Genomic DNA, 20,806 nt, shown 5'->3' with positions numbered 1-20,806 from the left:
TGTGATATATAATCTTCTTCTAAGTACATATTTAGCACATCTTACAGGCTAAATTATATGTAAAACATTGTTTGATTTATAAATCATGAACTGGCACTTTTCTCTAATTATCTCCGGATAGGCATATTCTAATTTCTGTCCTGGACTGGTCTGGTCCAATGAGCCCGATCTTTGACAAGGCCGGGCCAGACCAGGCCAGTTCAAGTTTCGGGAAAAAATATGGTATACAAATATCCACATTTCATTCCCCGAAAAACGTGCTGAAATATATAATGACTGTAACAGTAATGTGCTCATACTCAAGACATTTCAAGATAAAACTGCATCATGTTTGTTTGAAAGTCATTAGAGATCAAACAGACACATTCCTGTATTCTTGGCTACTAATGCTTCTGAAGAATTAAGAAATAATAAATCTTTCCCTATATTTTATCATTTATTCTAATATGCCTGTCTCTAATAAAACACTCTTACGCTAGAATGACGTCACGTTAGCGTGCGGTGACGTCAAAGTTTCTGTTGCTACTGTTTCAGATTAAGGGCATATTAGAATCGAAATAAATAATAGCAAAGCCGTGTTTTGACACTATTTATACACTCGGGCGGTAATACGTCTTACAAAAAACGTTCACTCGAGCTATGCCCTCGTGAAATTATTACGCCCGACGTATAACCGCCCATCGTGCATAAATAGTGTTAAAACACTCTTTTGCTATAAATTATTTCTTAAATAAAATATGGGCAGGAGTTAGGATGCGTAATAATTAAATCACAATTGCGTAGCACGAGTGATTTAATTATTCGCATCCGAACGACTGCCCATATTTTATTAACTGATCAAACTATTGTAACATGTTTATTATTTCGATTCTAACAACACATGCGTAATACGTCATTCGGGTCATATGCTGTTACAATTTACCCCATGGTTACAAAGTGTTGTATAGCCAACGGAACTTTTAGAAAAAATTTTAACAGAATTTTGAGAAGTATTTATAAACTAGTAATCTGATAGCTCGCAAACTATTTATTAACAGAATCAACAACTTTTGTTATTTGACCCAGTGTTGCAAGCTTAGCTTTTGTATGAGGTCACATCATTATGATGTCATACTTTTATGACGTCACTGCTGAATCATAACTGAGCTAATTCGCTCGTAGAGATCAAGACGTGTTTTACGGCCTTGCAATTAATGCGTGTCGTGTTATAATCATTTATTAATTACATGTGTATTAGCATTCATCTAATTTCAGTGATTCCAGTTATCACTGGCAAAATATGTAATAAAATGAAGTACTGTTGAAACGAACCAAAACCTTTGCTTTTTTCTGTAATCACATTATCCAAATGACTAAAAACGGATGGCTGATATTTATTAAACCTACTTTAATACACCATTTTATGTGAGAACATCCCAATAGTTGGTAGTGATGTGCTCTACGCCATAGATCAATATTAACAGGTAGTAAATGCATGGACATACAGACAGATTAAGATTGCGTCTGTCCATTCTACAGATAAGTGTTAATTATTTAACCCTTCTGCTGTCAGCGAATCCTTCTGGGATCAATATTGGTATAAATAATTTGGATCAGATTTATTCCAAAAATTGAAATTTTAGATCTGCTAGACATAATGAGAAAAGAAAGCAGGTTCAAATGCCAAACTCTTGTTTTCGCTAATGTCAGTTTCTTTAAAACATTCGAACATTGAAATCACCGGTAGAAAATTGCTCCCATCTGGCCAGGCCAGAGATTAGAACATGCCGTAATATACTGATGTTCAACGGTATAGATTTTTTTTGTTAGAAGTTGCGATTTTAAGGAAGTACGGATACAGGTAACTACAGGTAAACATTTCAGTTTCTCATTGATATAGTGGACGCAACTTGACCCCGATGGTTGACCTTTGCATTATAATACATAATGAAGCACAACCTATTATTGAAAAGGAGTGTACGTAAAACACGAGCTGCACGAGAAAAAAGAAATATAAATTTATGTAAATAAAAATTAGTGTATTTGAAAGTTTTAACTGATCAAATGTAAGTATATTTACTTTGATACTGCAATGTATACAAACTTATTCAATATAAATATACATGGGTACCCTAAGCAACCTTGATTACTATAATGAAATAATCGATATGAATAATCAGCCTAAGGTCAACCATCGCGGTCAAGTTGCGACTACTATATCTTTTGGATACTTTATACTTGTAATTATAAATGTCAAACATGTCATGTCATGTTGCTTAGAAAAACGTTATTAATTTCTGTCTATTTTTACTCTGAAACGTATTGTATTAAAAACATGTATATAAATTATATTTCGGTAGGATTGCAAAAAATAATTGTTCATACATTTGACCATAAATGGGTTAATATACAAGGACGAACGGACCGTTTTTATCACGTTTAAAAATGACTGTTGGATAAACAGACAAATTGGCAATGTCAGACTTAACGTACTGTCCAACATATTATAAACTGTATGAGTGACCGACTGCATAAGTAATATTACATGACTGTCAAACTTAATGACGGTCAACTTTATGCCGGACGAACTGAATGACTTTTAAAGGCAAATGATCATCTGTTAGATTATGTGGTTGGATGACTTACCGAATTGTTGTTAGCTTTCTGACTAACGGGATGTCTTGTAAGCTGGCTTACAAACAGCATGTCTAGTATGCTGCCTTACTTAATTGAAAAAATAGTAAGCTGTCTGACTAAACGGGTGTCTTTTTAGCTGCATCATAAATTTGATGTTTAGTCAGCTGTCTGACAAACAGGACGTCTAGGTAGCTGTCTCACAAACAGGATGTCAAGTCAGCTGTCTGACTAAGCGGATGTCTATTAAACTGTGTGTCTTACAAGCAGTCTTACAAACACGATGTGTAGTTAGTTGTTTGAGAAACACGATATCTATGAAAGCTATCTTCCAAACTGGACGTAACCTGTCTGACAAGCAGAATTTCTCAACAGTTACTGTCTCACATATTGCGTCGTTAGCTACATTTAAACTAGATTTATAGTGAGCTGTCTCACAAATTGTATGTCTGGTAAGCAGTCAGACAAACAGGTTGCCTAGTGGGCTGTTTGACATACAGGATATCTCTTGTCTGTCAAATAGGCTGTCTAGTTTGCTGTCCTAAAAACTGGATATCTAATCTATGGTGGAAATTCTATCACCAACGGACAGAATGTCTAGTAAAATGACTTATCTTATTCACTTAACATAACATCAGATAACATCTCAGTGTTGTTATATTTTCTGGTCCTTTGGGATCATTGATTTCAACTCATTTAGATTTGAAGATTGAATACTGCTTAAGCCGGTGCTAGGGGGCGTGGGCAGTGTTGCATTTTCCATAACTGCTCATGAACAGACTCAATCAAACCGAGTCTGCAAGTTTCACTGTTTGCCTTGTTTTCGGTGCTTCCGAGGGATCTACGTTTCAGATTTTATTTACACCGGCAATAAAAGTCTGTTATTAATTCCCTTAGTCTTTTCATCTATTGCTCTGTAAATCAATAACTCAGTCTAGGTCATCAGTAAGAAAAAGCACAATAAGCTAATATTATGAACGCCACAAGTACCATTAAAACAAATTTTTAAAGTGATTACTTTTGACTTAATTCAAAACGCCAAATTCACTATTTTTGACACAAAAAAGTGAACAAGATAAGGCGCCAAGTCATGCTGGAAAATTAAAAATTTATCTCCATTCGTGCCGTCATCATCCTTTTTGTACTGTCTTTTCCTTTATACGAAGAAATAGGAAGTATTTATTTATTTTTTTTCTGTGTTTTATTTTTCTGACAGATCCAATTTCCGGTCATAAAGTGCTTGAGCTTTTCAAAGTTTTATCACATGGTATTTTACTAGTCTGTAAAAGAGTTGTGTTTAGTATTTGTAAGAGAAGTGTTTATATTCATAGTGAACAGGTGTGGTTGTAAAGTTCAAAGACTAGCTCCTAGACTATGATATTGTTTTGAAGTTGTGAATAAAAGCCAGTCTATATCCTATGTCCAATATCATTACAATGCATTCAGTTTTCGGAGACAATCTGTAAAATAGACAAGTATTCGTCACTATTACATGAAATAAAAGAAATATCACAAACGTTTGAAACATTTTGACAAAATCCTTATGATCAGTCTAATGGCTAGTCTATAAAGTTCACTACATTGGCCAATAATAAGAGTTATTTTTTCAAAATAGTGACATTTCAGCAATATTTTTATTTCATTACGCCCATACTTTACACAAAGAAATAACTGAAAATGCCATGTGATGACTTGCATATTGTGCGTTATTTATTATTTTCCAGTTTTTCAAAGTGTTTATTTCATGATTTTCTCTCATTTGTATCAACGAGTTTTAGCCGACTTTTCACATTTATAACCCCTTCTACGCATAGTTTTCAATCTAAAATTTCCTATTTGTTTCATAAACAGTATCTCCTCCTTACAGTCTAATGTTCAGTTAATTATACTGTCCTGTCTGTGGCCCGTCTATGTGAGTTGTACCTTTTTTATCTTGCTTTCGAAAAGGTAAAATTCCATTATTTAAAAGAAGGTTAAAATCGACGATGTGGTTCTGGGAGGATCTGTGTATCAAAAGAGTTGGAACCACTGCCTTACCCTTGCATGATCGTAAGGGGCGACTAATAGGGTCTTAACACTTGGTTTTGCAGTACCTCTGTGATTCCAGCAGTTATGCAAATTTTGATTCCATACCTCATGTTTTTATTTCGATGTAAATGAGATGTGGAACCAAACTTTGTAATCCTGTTTGGCGCCATATAACCTATACTGTGTTGGTGCGCCGTAAAACCAATAAATAAATTAACACCTTTATTTCTTATGAATATATTATTTACATTGTACTCACATGAATTTTTGCAAGAAAATGCAATAACTATCGATCTTTACTGAATCTAATTGTCATGATATGACTATATCTTAAGTACCTATTTTCCTGTAGCTTAGCGCAAAATTAAAGGTACCGATGTCTAGTTTATTCTATGCGCTTTCCATCAGCAACTTTAACAGTTACAGCCAGCTTGTCAATCATGTGCCGTATCACATTCACTATAACGTATTTTAGCCCGTTTAAGTTGATGGCTTTATTTTATAGGCGTTTATATTCCAATTACAATTTAAGAAGTATATAGAACGAAGGATTTCCTAGAAATGAGTAATTTTGTGTAAAATAACTGTACAATTTAATTGATTATCCAAGGTCTTTGGAGGCGAACACGTCTAAGATAATATCCTAATGTATCAGAAGCCACAGACACTTGTGGCTTGGACAAGCTTATATTAGTATTGGTCAGCAATTTTCTGCATATTACTATCACACAGACATATCTGACGAACATGAACAAGTTTCCTAAGTATCTGGTGGCATTTTGAAAATACCCGAATATACTATCAGGCCTAAATATACTCAAGATTCCAAACTTCATCTCATTGTTTACATACAGTGACCTTGTTCCGGACAATTTTATTTAACTTAATCCGACACAAACACACATGCTTTTGGTGTCCATCGATTCAGTCCTTAAAATTCTTTTTATCCATATATATATTATTACCTGTCATTGACTAACACCAGCAAATCGCTTCGTTATTTTCATCTCATGCTAGTGATTTTGCGCTGGCCACATCAGCTTTCCGTTGGGTTGTCCGTGTCGCCAGGTATCGACAACGCAGAACAGGGGAACCAATTATGCATAAGTGTTTTTTTTTCGGGCCCTACTTAAAGGTCACCCCATTTATTTGCCTCGTCAAATGACTAGTAAGGGTCGAAGCACATGCACTAGTAGTCTTACAAAATATTATAACATTATAACATAAAAATAGGTACATGTTATATGCAAGTAGTAGCGTTGTTATTCTTGCTTGAAAAAAAAGTAATAGAGCCCAAGTTATATTTTTCTAATGATGATAGAAAAGAAAATTTAAACATTCAAACAACCTAAGTTCTTTTTCTAAAGATATGTCTATATAGAAAAAAAGCTCACACTTGTCTGCTTTATCACTATTTATATATTAACCCCTACCCTGCTAAATTTCTATAATGAACTTGTCCATCCTTCAATTTGGACAGTACCATTAACTGTTTAAAGGGGTGCTTACCAAAAAGATACTGTATACTAATTTTAATAATTATTACTGTAACAAGCTTAAAATACTACAGGCCCGACCGGGAATCGAAGCCGGGACCTCTCACACTTCAAGCGGACACTCTACCACGTCGCTAAAAGCTAGCTCAACAGCAAGGAAGTATAAGTTCACCCTTATACTCTATCCTACAACATACATCCCCAATTTTTTAGAATTCGTCCTCCAATTTCAGAATTTGAATATATGTGGGACGTTCCAAGGTGTCCATTTCGTGAGTTAATTACATCGGGCACCAAATGAAAATACTTCAGGCCTGACCAGGAATCGAACCTCGGACCTCTCACACCTAAGGCGGACACTCTACCACGTCGTTATAAAATCTAGCTCAATAGCAAAGAACTATAAGTGCACCCTTATTCTCTACATATACCCTACTACATTTCAATAAATCATTTTACTCAATTGACATTCATATGTTTTCGGTTGATATTCATATTCCTCCAGGTGAACATTTTTTCATATCACCCTCTCGGGAATGCAACATTTATATAATATTCACGATCACATTGCATTGTCCATAAAGAGCAGTCTATTTACTGTTAGTTGTCGTCCGTTTTCTTGTTGTTTTTTCCCTAACTATTATTCATTTAACGCATTCATGAATCACTCTTTTCACGTGCTACATCATGCTTGATAGTGCTTTACAGCACACATTGAAAACAATACAAACGATTAAGGACTGCTATATGAATTTATTCACATGAGTATTTGAATAAGAAGTACAAAACCAACCTAACGAGTTGATATACAAGACTATTCAGTGAATTATCAGTTAATGTGTTTTATAGTAAAAAGTTAAAAGGTATAGTGTTTGTTTTTCTAAGTTCGGCTTATGAGACACTTAAACATAATTATATCTAACAACATGCATTACTTCACAATACCTATTTTTAACGCCAGACATAGGGCAGGTAGAAAGTTGGTACAATTATTAGCTGGCATCTCACCGAACGGTCTCTTTTCATTAACAAAACCAGCCTGCCGATTGCGTGGCAGGCGCCTTTGCCAATTTACCATGAAGCTTCGTATTACTTAAACGAAGTAGCTTTTGCCCATCTGGATAATTTTCCAAATTTCAATTCAAGGAAAGCATTTATTAGTGATCTTATGTCTTATGAAGGACTGTTCAAAATAAAACCAGAAATGGGAAATGTGATAAGAAATAAATCAGAAACAAGTTCGAATTCTGACCAATAACTATACACTGTCTTTGCCTTGCTACCAAGAAAGGTAACTCAAAATACTCTTTTCTATGCATCGCCTGTAATTATAGCCCTTTAACATAACCTTTCCAAAAAGATCATGTAGATTACTGAATGCATGCGTTTACTGCTTTGCGTCATTCCTTAAATTTATGTAATGTTTTGAATATCCATTGTAAAGGAGAGGTAATGCTTACAATACGCTCAGAAGACGCTTAACATCTTCTGAGAATTGCCGGATGAAGTAACAGAATGCTCCACACATAAATATACAATCTTTAGAATGTCATTTAAAGTTCAGTCACTTTTTTAAGACATGCTACATTTTTAGATTAAATTATCTCGAGCGCTCGACATAGTCACACGCTCAAGATAGGATGTCGAACGCTCGAAAAAGATGTCATGCCCTCGAGATATATGAAACTTTACATAATACTTAAGCATAACAAGTTATGAAATAAATCAAATGATCGTTTTTTCCCATATCTTATATCAAATAACTTCGACCGAAATATCTTTAATTCTTCTTTTATATATACAAAACAGCATCACATTATCAAAATGGTGGACTTTGAAAGCTCGAGCGCAATAAATCGTATCTCCACCGTAGACATTATATCTCGAGTACACGACATATTTTCTCGAGCGCACGACATATTATCACGAGCGCTCGAAACAATTTAATCTTAAATAAATAAGTGTGGACTCTTAACATACCACCCACTGTATGCCGTGGTTAGTGTTTAAGAGCAAGTATTTTACATTTGGTCTTTTGGTATAGTTTCGTTTGTTTTATACAAAGATTTAATATATAACTAAAACTAGTATCTTAAAATGAAAACATATATTTTAAATGTTTCTGAAGCGAAGTTAGGTTTAATTCTAATATTGTTGCTTTATTCTGCAAGTTCTGAAGATAGTACTCTACTTATTTCAGAAGGCCCATAAATTTTATTTCACGTAAGCAAGTATGACCCTGTTTATCTAAGTGTCTTTATCGAATCATAGTGAGATTTTGTCATAGAAACAGTGATTTTTTTCTATTCAAAATAATAAAAAAAACTTTCTTGCGTGGTTTACTAACTTCGATACTAATATTGTATCAAGTATGCCCTGTCTGAATATTACGAGCTTTGTTAAAGTAACACAAGAAGTAACCGAAATATTCAAACAATATGTAATAAGTGGTAGTTCTATACTGCTACTAAATATACAATAAATATAAAGTATATCACATGAGTTCATTACCCTATTTGTAAAGCAGAATTCCACTGAAGGTGTTCATTCTATATTTGTCGTCATATAACATTCGATTAGAAGCTGCTGAGGTACATTTTACCCATACCTGTTCTCCTGATTTCACTCTCACTATTGCTCCTACCGAATTACAACTGTAGAAGTTTTCATCGTAATTTGAGGCTGCCGCAACAACGTTACCTGCCACTGCCAAGCCAACAAAAGTATATTTTCTGTTACGTGCACACACATGGATATTAAATTGGTAAAGTCCGCCTACAGGTGCTGTGAAGATGCCTGTGGACGTGTCGTATCCAGACCCCTCATTTGTAATGGTGCTATCAAATACGATGATCTCGTCAGTCACATCCTGGGTTGTATCTGTAACGTGGTGTGCATAAAATGCAACGGAAGGCCGTGCTATCTCCTCTGCATATGAAATTAAACAAGTATATCACAACACTGTGGCCAACCTGTATAATAAGGGTATTGTAACAGTAGCTTGATTTTTTTGAAGATCACACGAGGTGCGTAATCTGGCCTGACGGAATTCACGAGTCAATACCTCGGATCAAGCAACTGTTATAATAGAAATAATTATTTATCGTTAGGACGTCAATAAAATTAACTGATTATAGTGTTTATTATAAATTTGTAAAACCATATACGATTTTGATATCCCATTAAGTTTGATGTTACTTCCTATATAAATTTGTGATAATGTTCTTGGTTAGAGTGATACTTAAGAAGTGATATTTTTACTTTCGACGTCGCAAGCATGACCGCACCTATTAAAAAGCGAAATTATTGGTTTATTTACTATTGAAACTGTCTACAAATGTGCATAACTGCTTTGCTACCGTGTTATGTAATATATTTTTCTGTTTAAAATAATCAAGCTATAAAACGAAGTTCTAAAAGTGTTAAATTTGTGTAAAAATGGACACATTCGTAAGATTTAAGGAAAAGTAGCCCGAGATAATTTGCTAAGTTTTTATATAATTCTTAGCAAAATATGAACATCTTCAGATCGTTTAAATTCTTGCATATTTTCGCAGGGGATTGGGGATAGTAGGGGTATACAATAATGACAAAAATGTTGCGTGCGTACATGTAGGCCTGTCCCGGAAAAGGACATTTAAGAACTATAGACCGATCATATAGCAAATACTGTTGACAAACGATTTGCAGGAGTCATGTCATAAATAAATTGAAGAAAGTGATATAATGCAAATGTCTTCGAAACTTAACGTCCATTAATGTTATAAGTTTCGAAAATATTTGCATAATAGGTGTCATTTCATTTATCGGGACGAATTTAGCAAACACCTTTTTTACGTTCACGTACGTATAGCACAATCAAAATTTAAATGCAATGAACTAAGCAAATGCCATTGTTTTGTAATAGACGTGCTATTTGTTCAACGATTTGCCTACAGATAATGCTGGTATGTTGTTTTTCCTCAATATTTTAATTTTGTAATGCATATGTATTCATATAAAAGACATTTTTCACCTTTACATCGGTGTCGATACTGCATAATAAATATCTAACTTGAAATTTTAAAAATGTGTTTTAGTATTATACATTAAAGGGTTTCACTCATAAGAAAGAAAATAATTACAGATTTGGATTGGAAGTAACGTATACTTAAAAAGGGCACAAACATAATATATGGGTTCTTAGACTTTTACAAAATACAGTTCTCCCTTTAAAGAATTGCTTTAACTGTTTCATTGGTATAAATAATATATATGTCCATATTCTGTAAAAAAATATAAAGTTTTTTATCACAAACAAGTACGCACTGACAGAAATCGAAATCTGTAATTGTAGAAGGTGGAAATTTGATTCCGTATTTTGCCTGTGTACGGATTTCTTTCATTAATATCCGTACCTTGTAAATAAATAATTCCTGGCTTCAGAAGAGTTATAGTCAGTTTTGGTTCAGAATAAAAAGCAGAAAAAGTGAAAGTGTATAATAAAGGCGCCATTATAACAATAGATTGATGCGGGATGTATCCGTCCCTCGTGGGGTTAACACGGCAGGACCACAACCCGGGATTGCGCATCTGCGGTTATCTGGGACTGTCGAACTCTACTTGAGTCGAATCCAACATCCCAAATCAAGCTACTGTTTTAATCAAACATTTATACCACGATATGTATTTTTCGTGTTAAATTTGATAATAGTATATAGCATCTGTCAAGACATAAATAACTATAGAAAAAATAAAATCGACGGATTAAAGCTAAACAGTTCTAAGTGCTTCTTCTTTCCTTCTATGTACATGCACTTAGAACACTTTAACGCCAATCCCTTCCAACAGAACGATTACATTTATAGATTGTGACTCGACTTATTAATATATCAATAAAGGGACCGCTCCGTATGGAACAGATTCATGAACGTAGCAATGTGAAAACACGATAAATACATCTCGTCATACCATCTGTAAGACTGACGTTACCTTGAAGGTCTGTAAGGGTCTTCCTTTGATTCTCCATGGCCATCGTGAAATTCCTTCGTAGTTCCTCAAACGAATTCTTGAAGAATTCTGTAACAGGAGAATTATATTACTTGTTAAAATATGTTCTGTATAATAGCAGAGTCCTTTGAACTCTTAAATTCTATAAAGTTTTTGTCATCTTATTAACAAAACACGTTCTTTCATAGAAAGTCCCTAACGTTTGATCCACCTAACCCTTAACAGCGATTTTCGTGAAATGCGTATTTGTTTTGCATTTGATTACAGGATACATTACCTGTATACTACAAATAGTAAGAAAAAGGCCGTCGAAAACGACCATAACGGCCGCCATTGATGACGTCAACGTCATGTGCCAAAATATAGTATAGATCCGTTAATGGCGGCCGTAATGACCGTTTCAAACGGCTTTTTCATTTCTATTCTTAATAAGTATGTAATAAATCTCTTTACAGCTCTCTGAGCATGGTAGTAGGATGTTCCGAAATTTTAAGATATCCTTAATGATATAATTCTATGGCCAAATATGTATTTTTCTATTGTAAAAATCGGGCTAAATCATAATTTTGAACAAAAAATATATATTTGGAAAGTTTATCAAATTTGGCCATGGAAAGATATCCTCAAACTTTATAATAATCTATCAAAAATTAAGTCAAAAATGAATTTGAACTTAAAAATGAGTCAAAATAACTGAAATATACACTTCGAAACTTGTCACGATAATTTGACATAGTCCCTACAAGAAAATTGCGATCATATTCATCAAAGTCGTCGACAACATGTTGATTTATTATCAAAGAATTTCTCTCTTCCCTTAATCAAGTACTAAATTTTATTTCAGAATGAAGAAGTGTCTTGAATAAAACTATTATAATAATAATAATAAAATTTGGTAAAATAAGTGTCTATTATTATCTATTATCTAATGGATTGTCTCTCATGATGGGTACTATGAACACTTAGCACAGCAATGTAGCTTAAAATGTACAAAAACATGTACTTAGTGTACCTCAAAATAAATGAAACATTGTATTAGTAGGAAAGTGTTACTTAAAGCGAGTCGGTTTTCGTGACATACTCAGTTAAATATGCATAACGTCTCAATATTTTTATAGATTTAGTGAGTAAACATGTTATACTAACTGTTAATGCAAAAATGTTCTGATATTCCATTTTTGCTGGTACGTTAATCAAATTGATATTTATGCTAAAAGCAATGACAGAAAAATGAAATTTTAAGAATTATGTTATAACAAATCTAAGATATATTAAGTGCTAACTGTATATTAATCAGTGTAAAAATTGTTGAACAACTCATTTTCATTACCAGTGTTTTGATTTTCAGAATAAAGACATATCATATTTTGTTCGTAAGATGTATTTAAAAATCTTTATATCACAAAATAAAAGAACATTACCCTCCTTCTTCTCTATGTCCCCGGTCTTTGCAATCATCTCTTCCGTGATATTATTTCTCAAATATTCAAATCTGTCATTGATATCGGCAACTTTCTCCTTTATTTCGACTAAGGTGTTCAAGACAGAGTCTTGAGTTTTCTTTATTTCACTTTCTATCGACTCTACCTTGATTTCGGTTCTAATCATCTTTTCCAAAAGCTGCTCTTCGTAAGCAAATTTTGAACACACTGGTTCTGTAGCCAAAGAAACATTGACGATTTTTATAAGAAACAAAAGAACAAACGCGTAAACTGCAGAGTACAACATTTTGTCTTAGACTTCTGAGGAACACTTTGTCTATATAAATGAAATACGCTTTTAGTAACCTCCGGTTTTATACTTCAGGAAATCCACGTGCTAGTTAAACTGTTCAAGCTCGAAGACGAGGGCCACTCAAAAAGTAGAGACAACTGTTTGTCTAGATTATTGCCTTTATCACATTTCTAGTGACTTCCATAAAACAGTGTTTCTGTGAAGGACAGATATTGTAGATTCTAATACAGCTAATACATTAGAATGCATGTGATACAAGATTTTCTTGATAAATTTTCTGAATTACCTTAAAACCGTATTTCACTTTCAACACTTTTATTATCTAATTTTTGAAGCATCACTTTTCTGCTTTAGGTCTAATTCTACAGCATCAGAGTTCTCCTTTAAAGGATAATATTGTAGAGAAAAGGACATATAACCAAAAGGAGCAGCCCGTACAAGGGAAGTAAACTAATAGATATCTGTGCTAGTAAGTACTTGCCTGGGGCAAGAGTTCTCATTCTTTGTAAACACAGCTATAAAATTGATATCAAAACTTCAGTTATTGGTATAAAGAAACTTTGTTTAAATTCACATTTGTGTAATCATTTTTGGTTGTTCAAAGGAATCAGCAATGTGTTTCTATCTTTGAATAATTTAGGTTCTATCTCCAGTTCAAAAATACGTTGTAAATCATCAACCTGGCGATGGAAAATATAGAAGTTTGCGCTCGAGGAATATCCTGTACTTTTTGGGAAATCCTGTAACATCCTTCTTTATATACGGAATAAAATATCTTAAGAGCCTCTAATCTCTAACTTTATTAATATCATTTTATGACATAATGTAAATATTTGTATAAGTTATCTTTTAAGTTGAAGGCATTGATTCAAGTAAAATCTTATAAACTGGGCGTTTTAATTACACTTACATCAAACTTTTTAAAGAAGGAATTCGTAACATGCTTTGAAAAATAAGAACACCTCAGCAAGGGACTCTCCACAGGATAAAAATCAAAGTATTACAATATTCAAATCAGATGAAAGCACCCGTAGGGTATGAATATCTTAAATGAATATGTTTTAAGATAATTTATATATCATGTGTTTAAATCGTAAAGAACTGTTCATTACACTCTTAAAAACAGGGTAAAGAGATCTTGCACTGAATATTTTACAACATCACTTATATTTATGAAATGAAAATTGCCTGAGATTCCAAAAATTACACATTTCACACACACCGAGAGGCGTTCAACTTGTATTTGAATAAAGTACAAATAAAAAAGCTATGTTCAGTGATTTATATTTTATTGTAGCAAATGTTCAATCATAGGCGTTAATGCCAGATTCAAATAGTTCTTAGGTTGTTTTTGTTTGCTCTGTGGAGCTATTTTTCTATTTTTGCTGAGGTCACATGGCAGATCTATGCTCGACATTTAGTTAGAAATTTTATGATGAAATAATAACAGTACAGACTTTGACATGGAAACGTAGGCCATACAACCACTACAATTTAGATTTTCGTTTTTAGCTGATTTTACAGTGTGTTTGTTTGACTGAAATTATTTTTCTTGCATCAAACGTGATTCCTACTTTTCTTTGGAATTTTATTTAGTAGTGACAATATTCATTCAGAAAATGTACGTTACAGACATCTAAAATGGGTCCTGGTTTATGGTATTTGGCCAATGAAAGTTTTATATACCGGTCACCGTGGCCCAGTGGTTAAGGCGTCCGCCTCGAGATCGGGAGGTCGAAGGTTCGAGCCCCATGGGGAGCGTTCGTCCGGGGGATTTTTGCCATGGGACTCATTCCGAAATGGCCGGTTCGTGAGCCGCGGGCTAGTTAAATGAATGGTTACCGACTTCTATCCGCCTGGCGCCTGGCATAGTGGTAGAAGTTGGGAGGTAATTGGTACGCACAATAAAAGGTGTCTCATAAGCCAAATTGGCTGGCCCTTTCAATAGGGGTGACACTATAATAAACAAGACTTTCTATATAGAATAAAGAAGACCAGCTATTTAGTATGTTTTTGCCTATAAATAGAAATTTGCAGCAAATAAACTCGCTAAACGATCACCACAGACTACGCCTATTTGTTCCACCTAAATATGACATAGGTTTTTCGGAAGACACAAGTGAATATTTTTCGAACGTTCATTGTTCAATTTCTTATACTACCTCTAGGAATGTTTTGCATTTATTACATAACTTTGGCCAAATTTTATTAAGAGATAAACAGTTCCGAGAGAGACTCCCAACTTGGCTGATATCTGTATTTATGTCGATGGATTGTCTTTTAAGATCACATTAGCGATGGACTTAATAAGCACAGGTGACCTTTTTCGACACATTTCCTGCATTCTTGCACTGTCATCTAATTTTAAGCCTTTTAAAGAAGAAAACGTTGTTTTTTCGCACTTTTATCCTTTGTACTTTGTAAACACAGTTGAACTAAAATAAAAAATCACTTTTCTGGAATGTTTTCATTGTTTGAACATTTCATTGTCTTAACAGTGCAATGCTGTCAGTTAGATAAAAACATTTTTCTAAAACAGAAGATAAATGCTCCTGATTTTTTTCCGTATTTACAATACAATACTATCAGTCAGATAGAAAGCTGGATCTAGGTAAATCAGATCCTAAATCAGAATAAAAAGTTAACATAAGATGTTAACTTTCTGTTGTGCTGTTTGCATACTGCGTAAGAAACATTGTGAACAAAACATGTTTAAGGCACCAGTACATTGTCGCAAAGAATGAATAATGCTGTGTTGAAATAGTTCCGGCACAGGATATACCATAAATATTCGTTCGAGATACTAACTGTGGATGTAAGCCACCTTATTTTATTTTTATACATTGTTATCTCTACTCCTGTGAAATATATAATTTTTCTATACAGAATATTCAGGCAAATGCAAATATTTAATAGTTCAACATAATTGTCATTACTTTTTAAAATAAATATTTTAAAATCTTAGAAAAATGTAATTATCGAAAGCTTGATGCAGCCTATTTAGCCAAGTCGTCTCTTTCTCTGTAAAAGCTAGACGAATTTTTAAAACTAAATATTTTGAATCAAAGAAACTGTTATCTTTTGTGAATTATGGTGCCATATGACCTTATCACCAAAGAATAACGCAACAACTGCTGTTAACGTCTGTAGCGCCAAACGACATCCGATGTCACAACGTCGTTTCCAGTGTTTTATTTTTCATTGTTCATACTGTAAATAAACATCGCTGACGAAGATAGAGAGGTCGGAAACTACGGAAAACTTCAAAGCGTATTTCTTATATTATAACATATGTATCTACAAACATTCAACACATGTACGTACGCACGCTCGCACGCCCGCGCGAACAAATACTAATACGCGCCATACACACACACACACACACACACACGCACGCGCGCGCGCACGCACGCACGCACGCACACACACACACATACTACTATCTTAAAATGAAATAAACTTTTTGTAGAACAAGTATAATTATTAAGCATTTCATACAATACAATAACAAACAGAAAAGGAAGAAAGCAAAACAGTTTTCGGCTTTAAGACTGAATACAAAATAATATTTTTAAAGTATTAGGGCTGACGTTTTATTGATCATCATAAAGAAACATGTTATCGTCTCAAAAATGTTTTAATCATGATAATAAAATGCAATAAGTATTGAATCTTCAAGTAGCTGCTTATCAACATGTCAATTCATTTATTCACCATAATGCTTTTGAAAAAAAAAATCTTTTTTGAAGGAGTGAATAAACGGAGAAACACTATTATTACCACAACCTTTGGATGTCAATTACAGTTGTACAGTACTGCTTGTTTTACTTATACATCATAATTCCACTGAATGTGTTCATTCTATGACTGTCATCACGTAACTCGCGGTTAAACGCTGGTGAGGTACATTTTACCCAGACCTGTTCCCCTGATTTCACTCTTGCTATTGCTCCTACTGAATTGCAGGTGTAGCTGTTACTTGCAAAGTTGGATGTGCTCGCAATGACTTTATCTGCCAACACCAAACCGATGAAAGAATATTTTCCACTATATGTACAAATATGGACAGTAAATTGGTACATCCCCTCGACTGGTGCTGTGAAGATACCTGTGGAAGTGTCGTATCCGGATCCTTCGTTTGTTAACACACTGTCAAATACAATGATTTGGTCGGTCTTATCAAGGGTTGTTTCTGTCACGTGGTGTGCATAAAATGCAACGGAAGGCTGTGCCATCTTATCTGCGATAACAGTGAAGTTATACAATTTATGCAAATATTGCGACAGTTTGTTGTTTAAAACTGTTACTTTAATTAAAAAAAAAACAAGGGGTAAAGCGATGTACTTTCATGATACAATTGTTTGATAAAAGAAATTGCTTTAACTGATAACATATGCATACCATTTTTTGTACTTTTCGTATTTATTTTCATTATAACTATTTATCCTATATATTTGCATATGGTATCAATATAATCTGTATGAAGATGAATGGAAACAAGAAAAATAATAGCAGACTGTCTGTTCATAAGAGGTAATGGGAAATGCAAAACCCTTCACGCCCCTTCCCCCTTCCCCCAACCCTCCCTTTAATTTATAAGAAGATCTTTTGGACAACCTAGACTTTGTTTCATGAGAGGTGATAGAAACGCCACTTATCTCCGGCTTCAGTTGAATTCTATTACACAGATATTGAATGAACGAAGCAGAAAAAGAACATTTACAAATGGATTATAACACAGTTTAGTACATTATCTGTAAACAGTCCGCATAAAAATACTCATTATTACGTTTATGTTATTGGCAATGTGAAAACATGTTAAATACATATCGTCATATTATCTGTAAGATAGACATTACCTTGGAGGTCAGTTAGAGCATTTCTTTTAGTCTCCATGTCGTTCGTGAAATTCATCCGTAGTTCCTCAAATGAATTCTGGAAGAATTCTGTAATGATATGTCAAACAGAAAAGTCACCATCACTTACTTGTTGATCATTGTGGTAGTGTATTTTGAATTTTCTAATTTTATTTTGATCTTTTTGATTATATTACCAAAACTGATATCATAGGAAAATCTCTGCAGTAAAATTATAACCAAATTTACATATTTTTTACATTTACATGAACATAACTAAGATATTCTGAAAAAAAAACAGAAAGCGTGAAGTCAACATTGTAACAAATTGATGTCCAAATGGCTAAAAGAGAAAGTACTCAATCAAAATAGGATCTAGACAGCAAATATAAAACGTATTTTGAAAAATGAATCAAAGCTATTTCTGTAACCACCTTTAAGTTATTTTACACCATGTAAAATGTCACTTTTTCTAATGAGAAAAACAGAAAATGTTGTTTCCGGGTTACAAAAGTATAGTTAAAGAACAAAAAGGTTTATTACATAAAATAAGATCCTTGTTTTCATTGTCTTTTACTATAAACATTTTTTTTGACAGATTTCGAGATATTTGAGTAATCTGAACCCATACTGCATGTAGCTATAAGAATAAATATATTTCTTGTCTTTCTGAATTGCCCGACCAAACTAGAAAATTGGCGGAAATAATATTTTTTAACGAATATCTGCTGAACATAATTATAGTTGCCAATCTGTGAAAAGTGCAAAAATAAAATGTTCTTATACTGCTCTGTATGTTTTATATCAAATTTATACTTACGCCAAAAGTGAGGATAGAAATAATCATACCTTAAAACTGAGTAATTGTAAAATCTTATTTATATATTTAAAGAAATAGTGCTAAGAGCAGTTAACCAGTATAAACATTTTGAACAAATCCATTACATTATCAGTCTTAGCATTCTCAGAATTCATACATATGATTTTTTCTTCGAAAGTGATCAGATTTAGAAACAATTAGAACGCTTCATGAACTCCTACTCAATGACATTAAACGAAAGAAAACTCAAAGTACAAAGTACATTACCCTCTTTCTTCTGCATGTCCTTGGTCTTTGCAACCGTCTCATCCGTTATATTATTTCTCAAGTCTTCAAATCTGTCCATGATATCGGCGGCTTTCTTCTTTATTTCGTTTAAGGTATTCAAGACAGAATCTTGAGTTTTCTTTATTTCACTTTCTATCGATTCCACCTTGATTTCGGTTCGAATCATCTTTTCCAAAAGCTGTTCTTCGTAAGCAAATTTTGAACACACTGGTTCTGTAGCCAAAGAAAAATTGATGTTTTTTACAAGAAACAAAAGAACAAACGCGTAAACTGCAGAGTACAACATTTTGTCTTAGACTTTGAAGTAAACTGTCTAAATCAGAATAAGTTACGCTCTCAGAGACCACTATATTTATACTTTGCAAAATCACGTTTTCATCAAACTAATCAAGCTCGAACACAAGGGCCACTCAAAAAGTAGTGACAATGGGTTAGCAAAACTTATCAGTATCTTTTTCCCATTGACTTCCGTGTATTCTGTTGTAAGTCTGTTTCTTTTTTTTCTTAATGTCACAGTAGTGTTTAAAATCAGAAATATCTTTATTACGAAATAAGAGAGAGATTAAAAAATAACAGTGGGTGCCTTTAAACCATATTGATAGGATAAGTTTCGATGGTCAACAACTTACTTAATTTCTTGAAGTTTTGTAAGGAAATAGAAAGGCTAGGATTTTGTTTACTTCAAATGGTAAGGCAAAACCCGCCTTTGATTTTCTTTCAAGATTTTTTTTCTAACTTTTTAACAGTCACTATGTCCCAGCTTTATATCTTTCGATCGACTTACCTCAAAATTACTGTTTCAGTCATTTTGCCGCAATTTTGAAGCGATTTTCGAGTCTACACCAGACATTTTATTTTATGCGTCTGTTGTATGTGAAATATGTCCAATGTTCTAGATTGTTATATCAATAATATCTGAAGCTCACATAGCAAAGACATTAATGAAAACCTTAGTTACAGATCTGGTTAATCAAACAGATTTTTTCAAAAACAGCGTTAAAATCAAAACCCGATTTCCCATCGGTATATTCCATCAGTACGCATTGAATGAGCAATACAGTGATATAAGTAACGGCAATAAGTGAACAAAAATAAAAATCCACCTATAGACACAATACCAATCACGTGCTTTCCTACCCAAAAAATGCCATAACTGGACCATAATTCAAGCCCAATCAAGAAATAGCGAAGGAGAAATTGGTGAGAGAAAATACAGAATTTGGGTTCTTAAGGAATAACCGTTACTTTTTGAGAATCCTCTGATGTCGAACTAGCTTTCTTCATGTACATAACGTGCAGCTAAGGATAAAGTAGTTAAAGAGCGTCTAATTTCCTACTGTATTACAATAATTTTTAGAGCATATGCTAGTGCTTTAACATTCTAGTAGAGCACTTTCTTTCAAATAAAATCTTTCGACACACCTAGAAACTTGGCGGTGTTAATGACAAATAATTACCATAACTTCGGAGTTTGGAAGGAAAAAGCCTATAGAGTAACGTTAAAATTTGACATTCTTATAATCGAAACATATGGTATCACTATCATAAATGAAGCTGATTCAAGTTGGTACTTTGGTGTCAAAGTACAGCTGAAATTATCACATTTTTATGTCATGGAAAGGGGTAAAGAGATTTTCTCTACATTTTACAACTTCATGTGTACGTTCATAATGTATATTGCCTTACACTTAAGAGATTTTTCGTTTCTTATACTTTTACAATTTCAAAAATGAAATAGTACTTTTTAATGTCATGATATTTGGATCCCGGGGAACCGGCTTGGTTCGTAATTTCTGGCTAATGCTACATGTGAAATATATATCTCTCCTCCACATTAACTTTTGCCCTGCTAAATTTCTAAAATGGACTGGACCATCATTCGATTTGGGCCGTACCATTTATTATTCAAAGGGGTGATCACTGAAAATGTACTGACTGAATTGTGAACGTCCTGCAGGCTGGTCTTTATCTGCACTGGTCGC

At 33.6% G+C, this 20,806-nt stretch overlaps 2 protein-coding genes across 2 annotated transcripts; both read right to left on the bottom strand.

Annotated features, from left to right (window-relative positions):
• Positions 1-6,850: 6,850 nt before the first annotated feature.
• LOC123543258 (heavy metal-binding protein HIP-like) lies at positions 6,851-12,897 on the bottom strand. Its single transcript, XM_053516718.1, has 3 exons — positions 12,548-12,897; positions 11,109-11,195; positions 6,851-9,065 (listed from the first exon to the last, which is right to left on the bottom strand). The coding sequence occupies exons 1-3, from the start codon at positions 12,852-12,854 to the stop codon at positions 8,650-8,652; spliced, it is 810 nt and encodes a 269-aa protein (XP_053372693.1). The 5' UTR covers positions 12,855-12,897; the 3' UTR covers positions 6,851-8,649.
• A 3,439-nt stretch (positions 12,898-16,336) lies between these two features.
• On the bottom strand, positions 16,337-19,121 carry LOC128546318 (complement C1q and tumor necrosis factor-related protein 9A-like). The gene is made up of 3 exons (XM_053516717.1): positions 18,804-19,121; positions 17,720-17,806; positions 16,337-17,100 (listed from the first exon to the last, which is right to left on the bottom strand). The coding sequence occupies exons 1-3, from the start codon at positions 19,108-19,110 to the stop codon at positions 16,685-16,687; spliced, it is 810 nt and encodes a 269-aa protein (XP_053372692.1). The 5' UTR covers positions 19,111-19,121; the 3' UTR covers positions 16,337-16,684.
• Between the last annotated feature and the right edge of the window lie 1,685 nt (positions 19,122-20,806).

This window comes from Mercenaria mercenaria, chromosome 10, assembly GCF_021730395.1.
Source record: "Mercenaria mercenaria strain notata chromosome 10, MADL_Memer_1, whole genome shotgun sequence".
Lineage (NCBI taxonomy): Eukaryota > Metazoa > Mollusca > Bivalvia > Venerida > Veneridae > Mercenaria > Mercenaria mercenaria.
Note: the sequence above shows the minus strand (reverse complement) of the source record. Positions and strands in the feature narration are given on the sequence as shown.

Coding starts and splice junctions, on each gene's coding strand:
- LOC128546318 (XM_053516717.1), bottom strand. CDS start 19,110: ATGTTGTACTCTGCAGTTTACGCGTTTGTTCTTTTGTTTCTTGTAAAA. Junction 17,807..18,803: donor GGACATGCAGAAGAAAGAGG/GTAATGTACTTT, acceptor ATATCATTACAG/AATTCTTCCAGAATTCATTT. Junction 17,101..17,719: donor TGCTCTAACTGACCTCCAAG/GTAATGTCTATC, acceptor CTGTTATCGCAG/ATAAGATGGCACAGCCTTCC.
- LOC123543258 (XM_053516718.1), bottom strand. CDS start 12,854: ATGTTGTACTCTGCAGTTTACGCGTTTGTTCTTTTGTTTCTTATAAAA. Junction 11,196..12,547: donor GGACATAGAGAAGAAGGAGG/GTAATGTTCTTT, acceptor CTCCTGTTACAG/AATTCTTCAAGAATTCGTTT. Junction 9,066..11,108: donor GACCCTTACAGACCTTCAAG/GTAACGTCAGTC, acceptor TTTCATATGCAG/AGGAGATAGCACGGCCTTCC.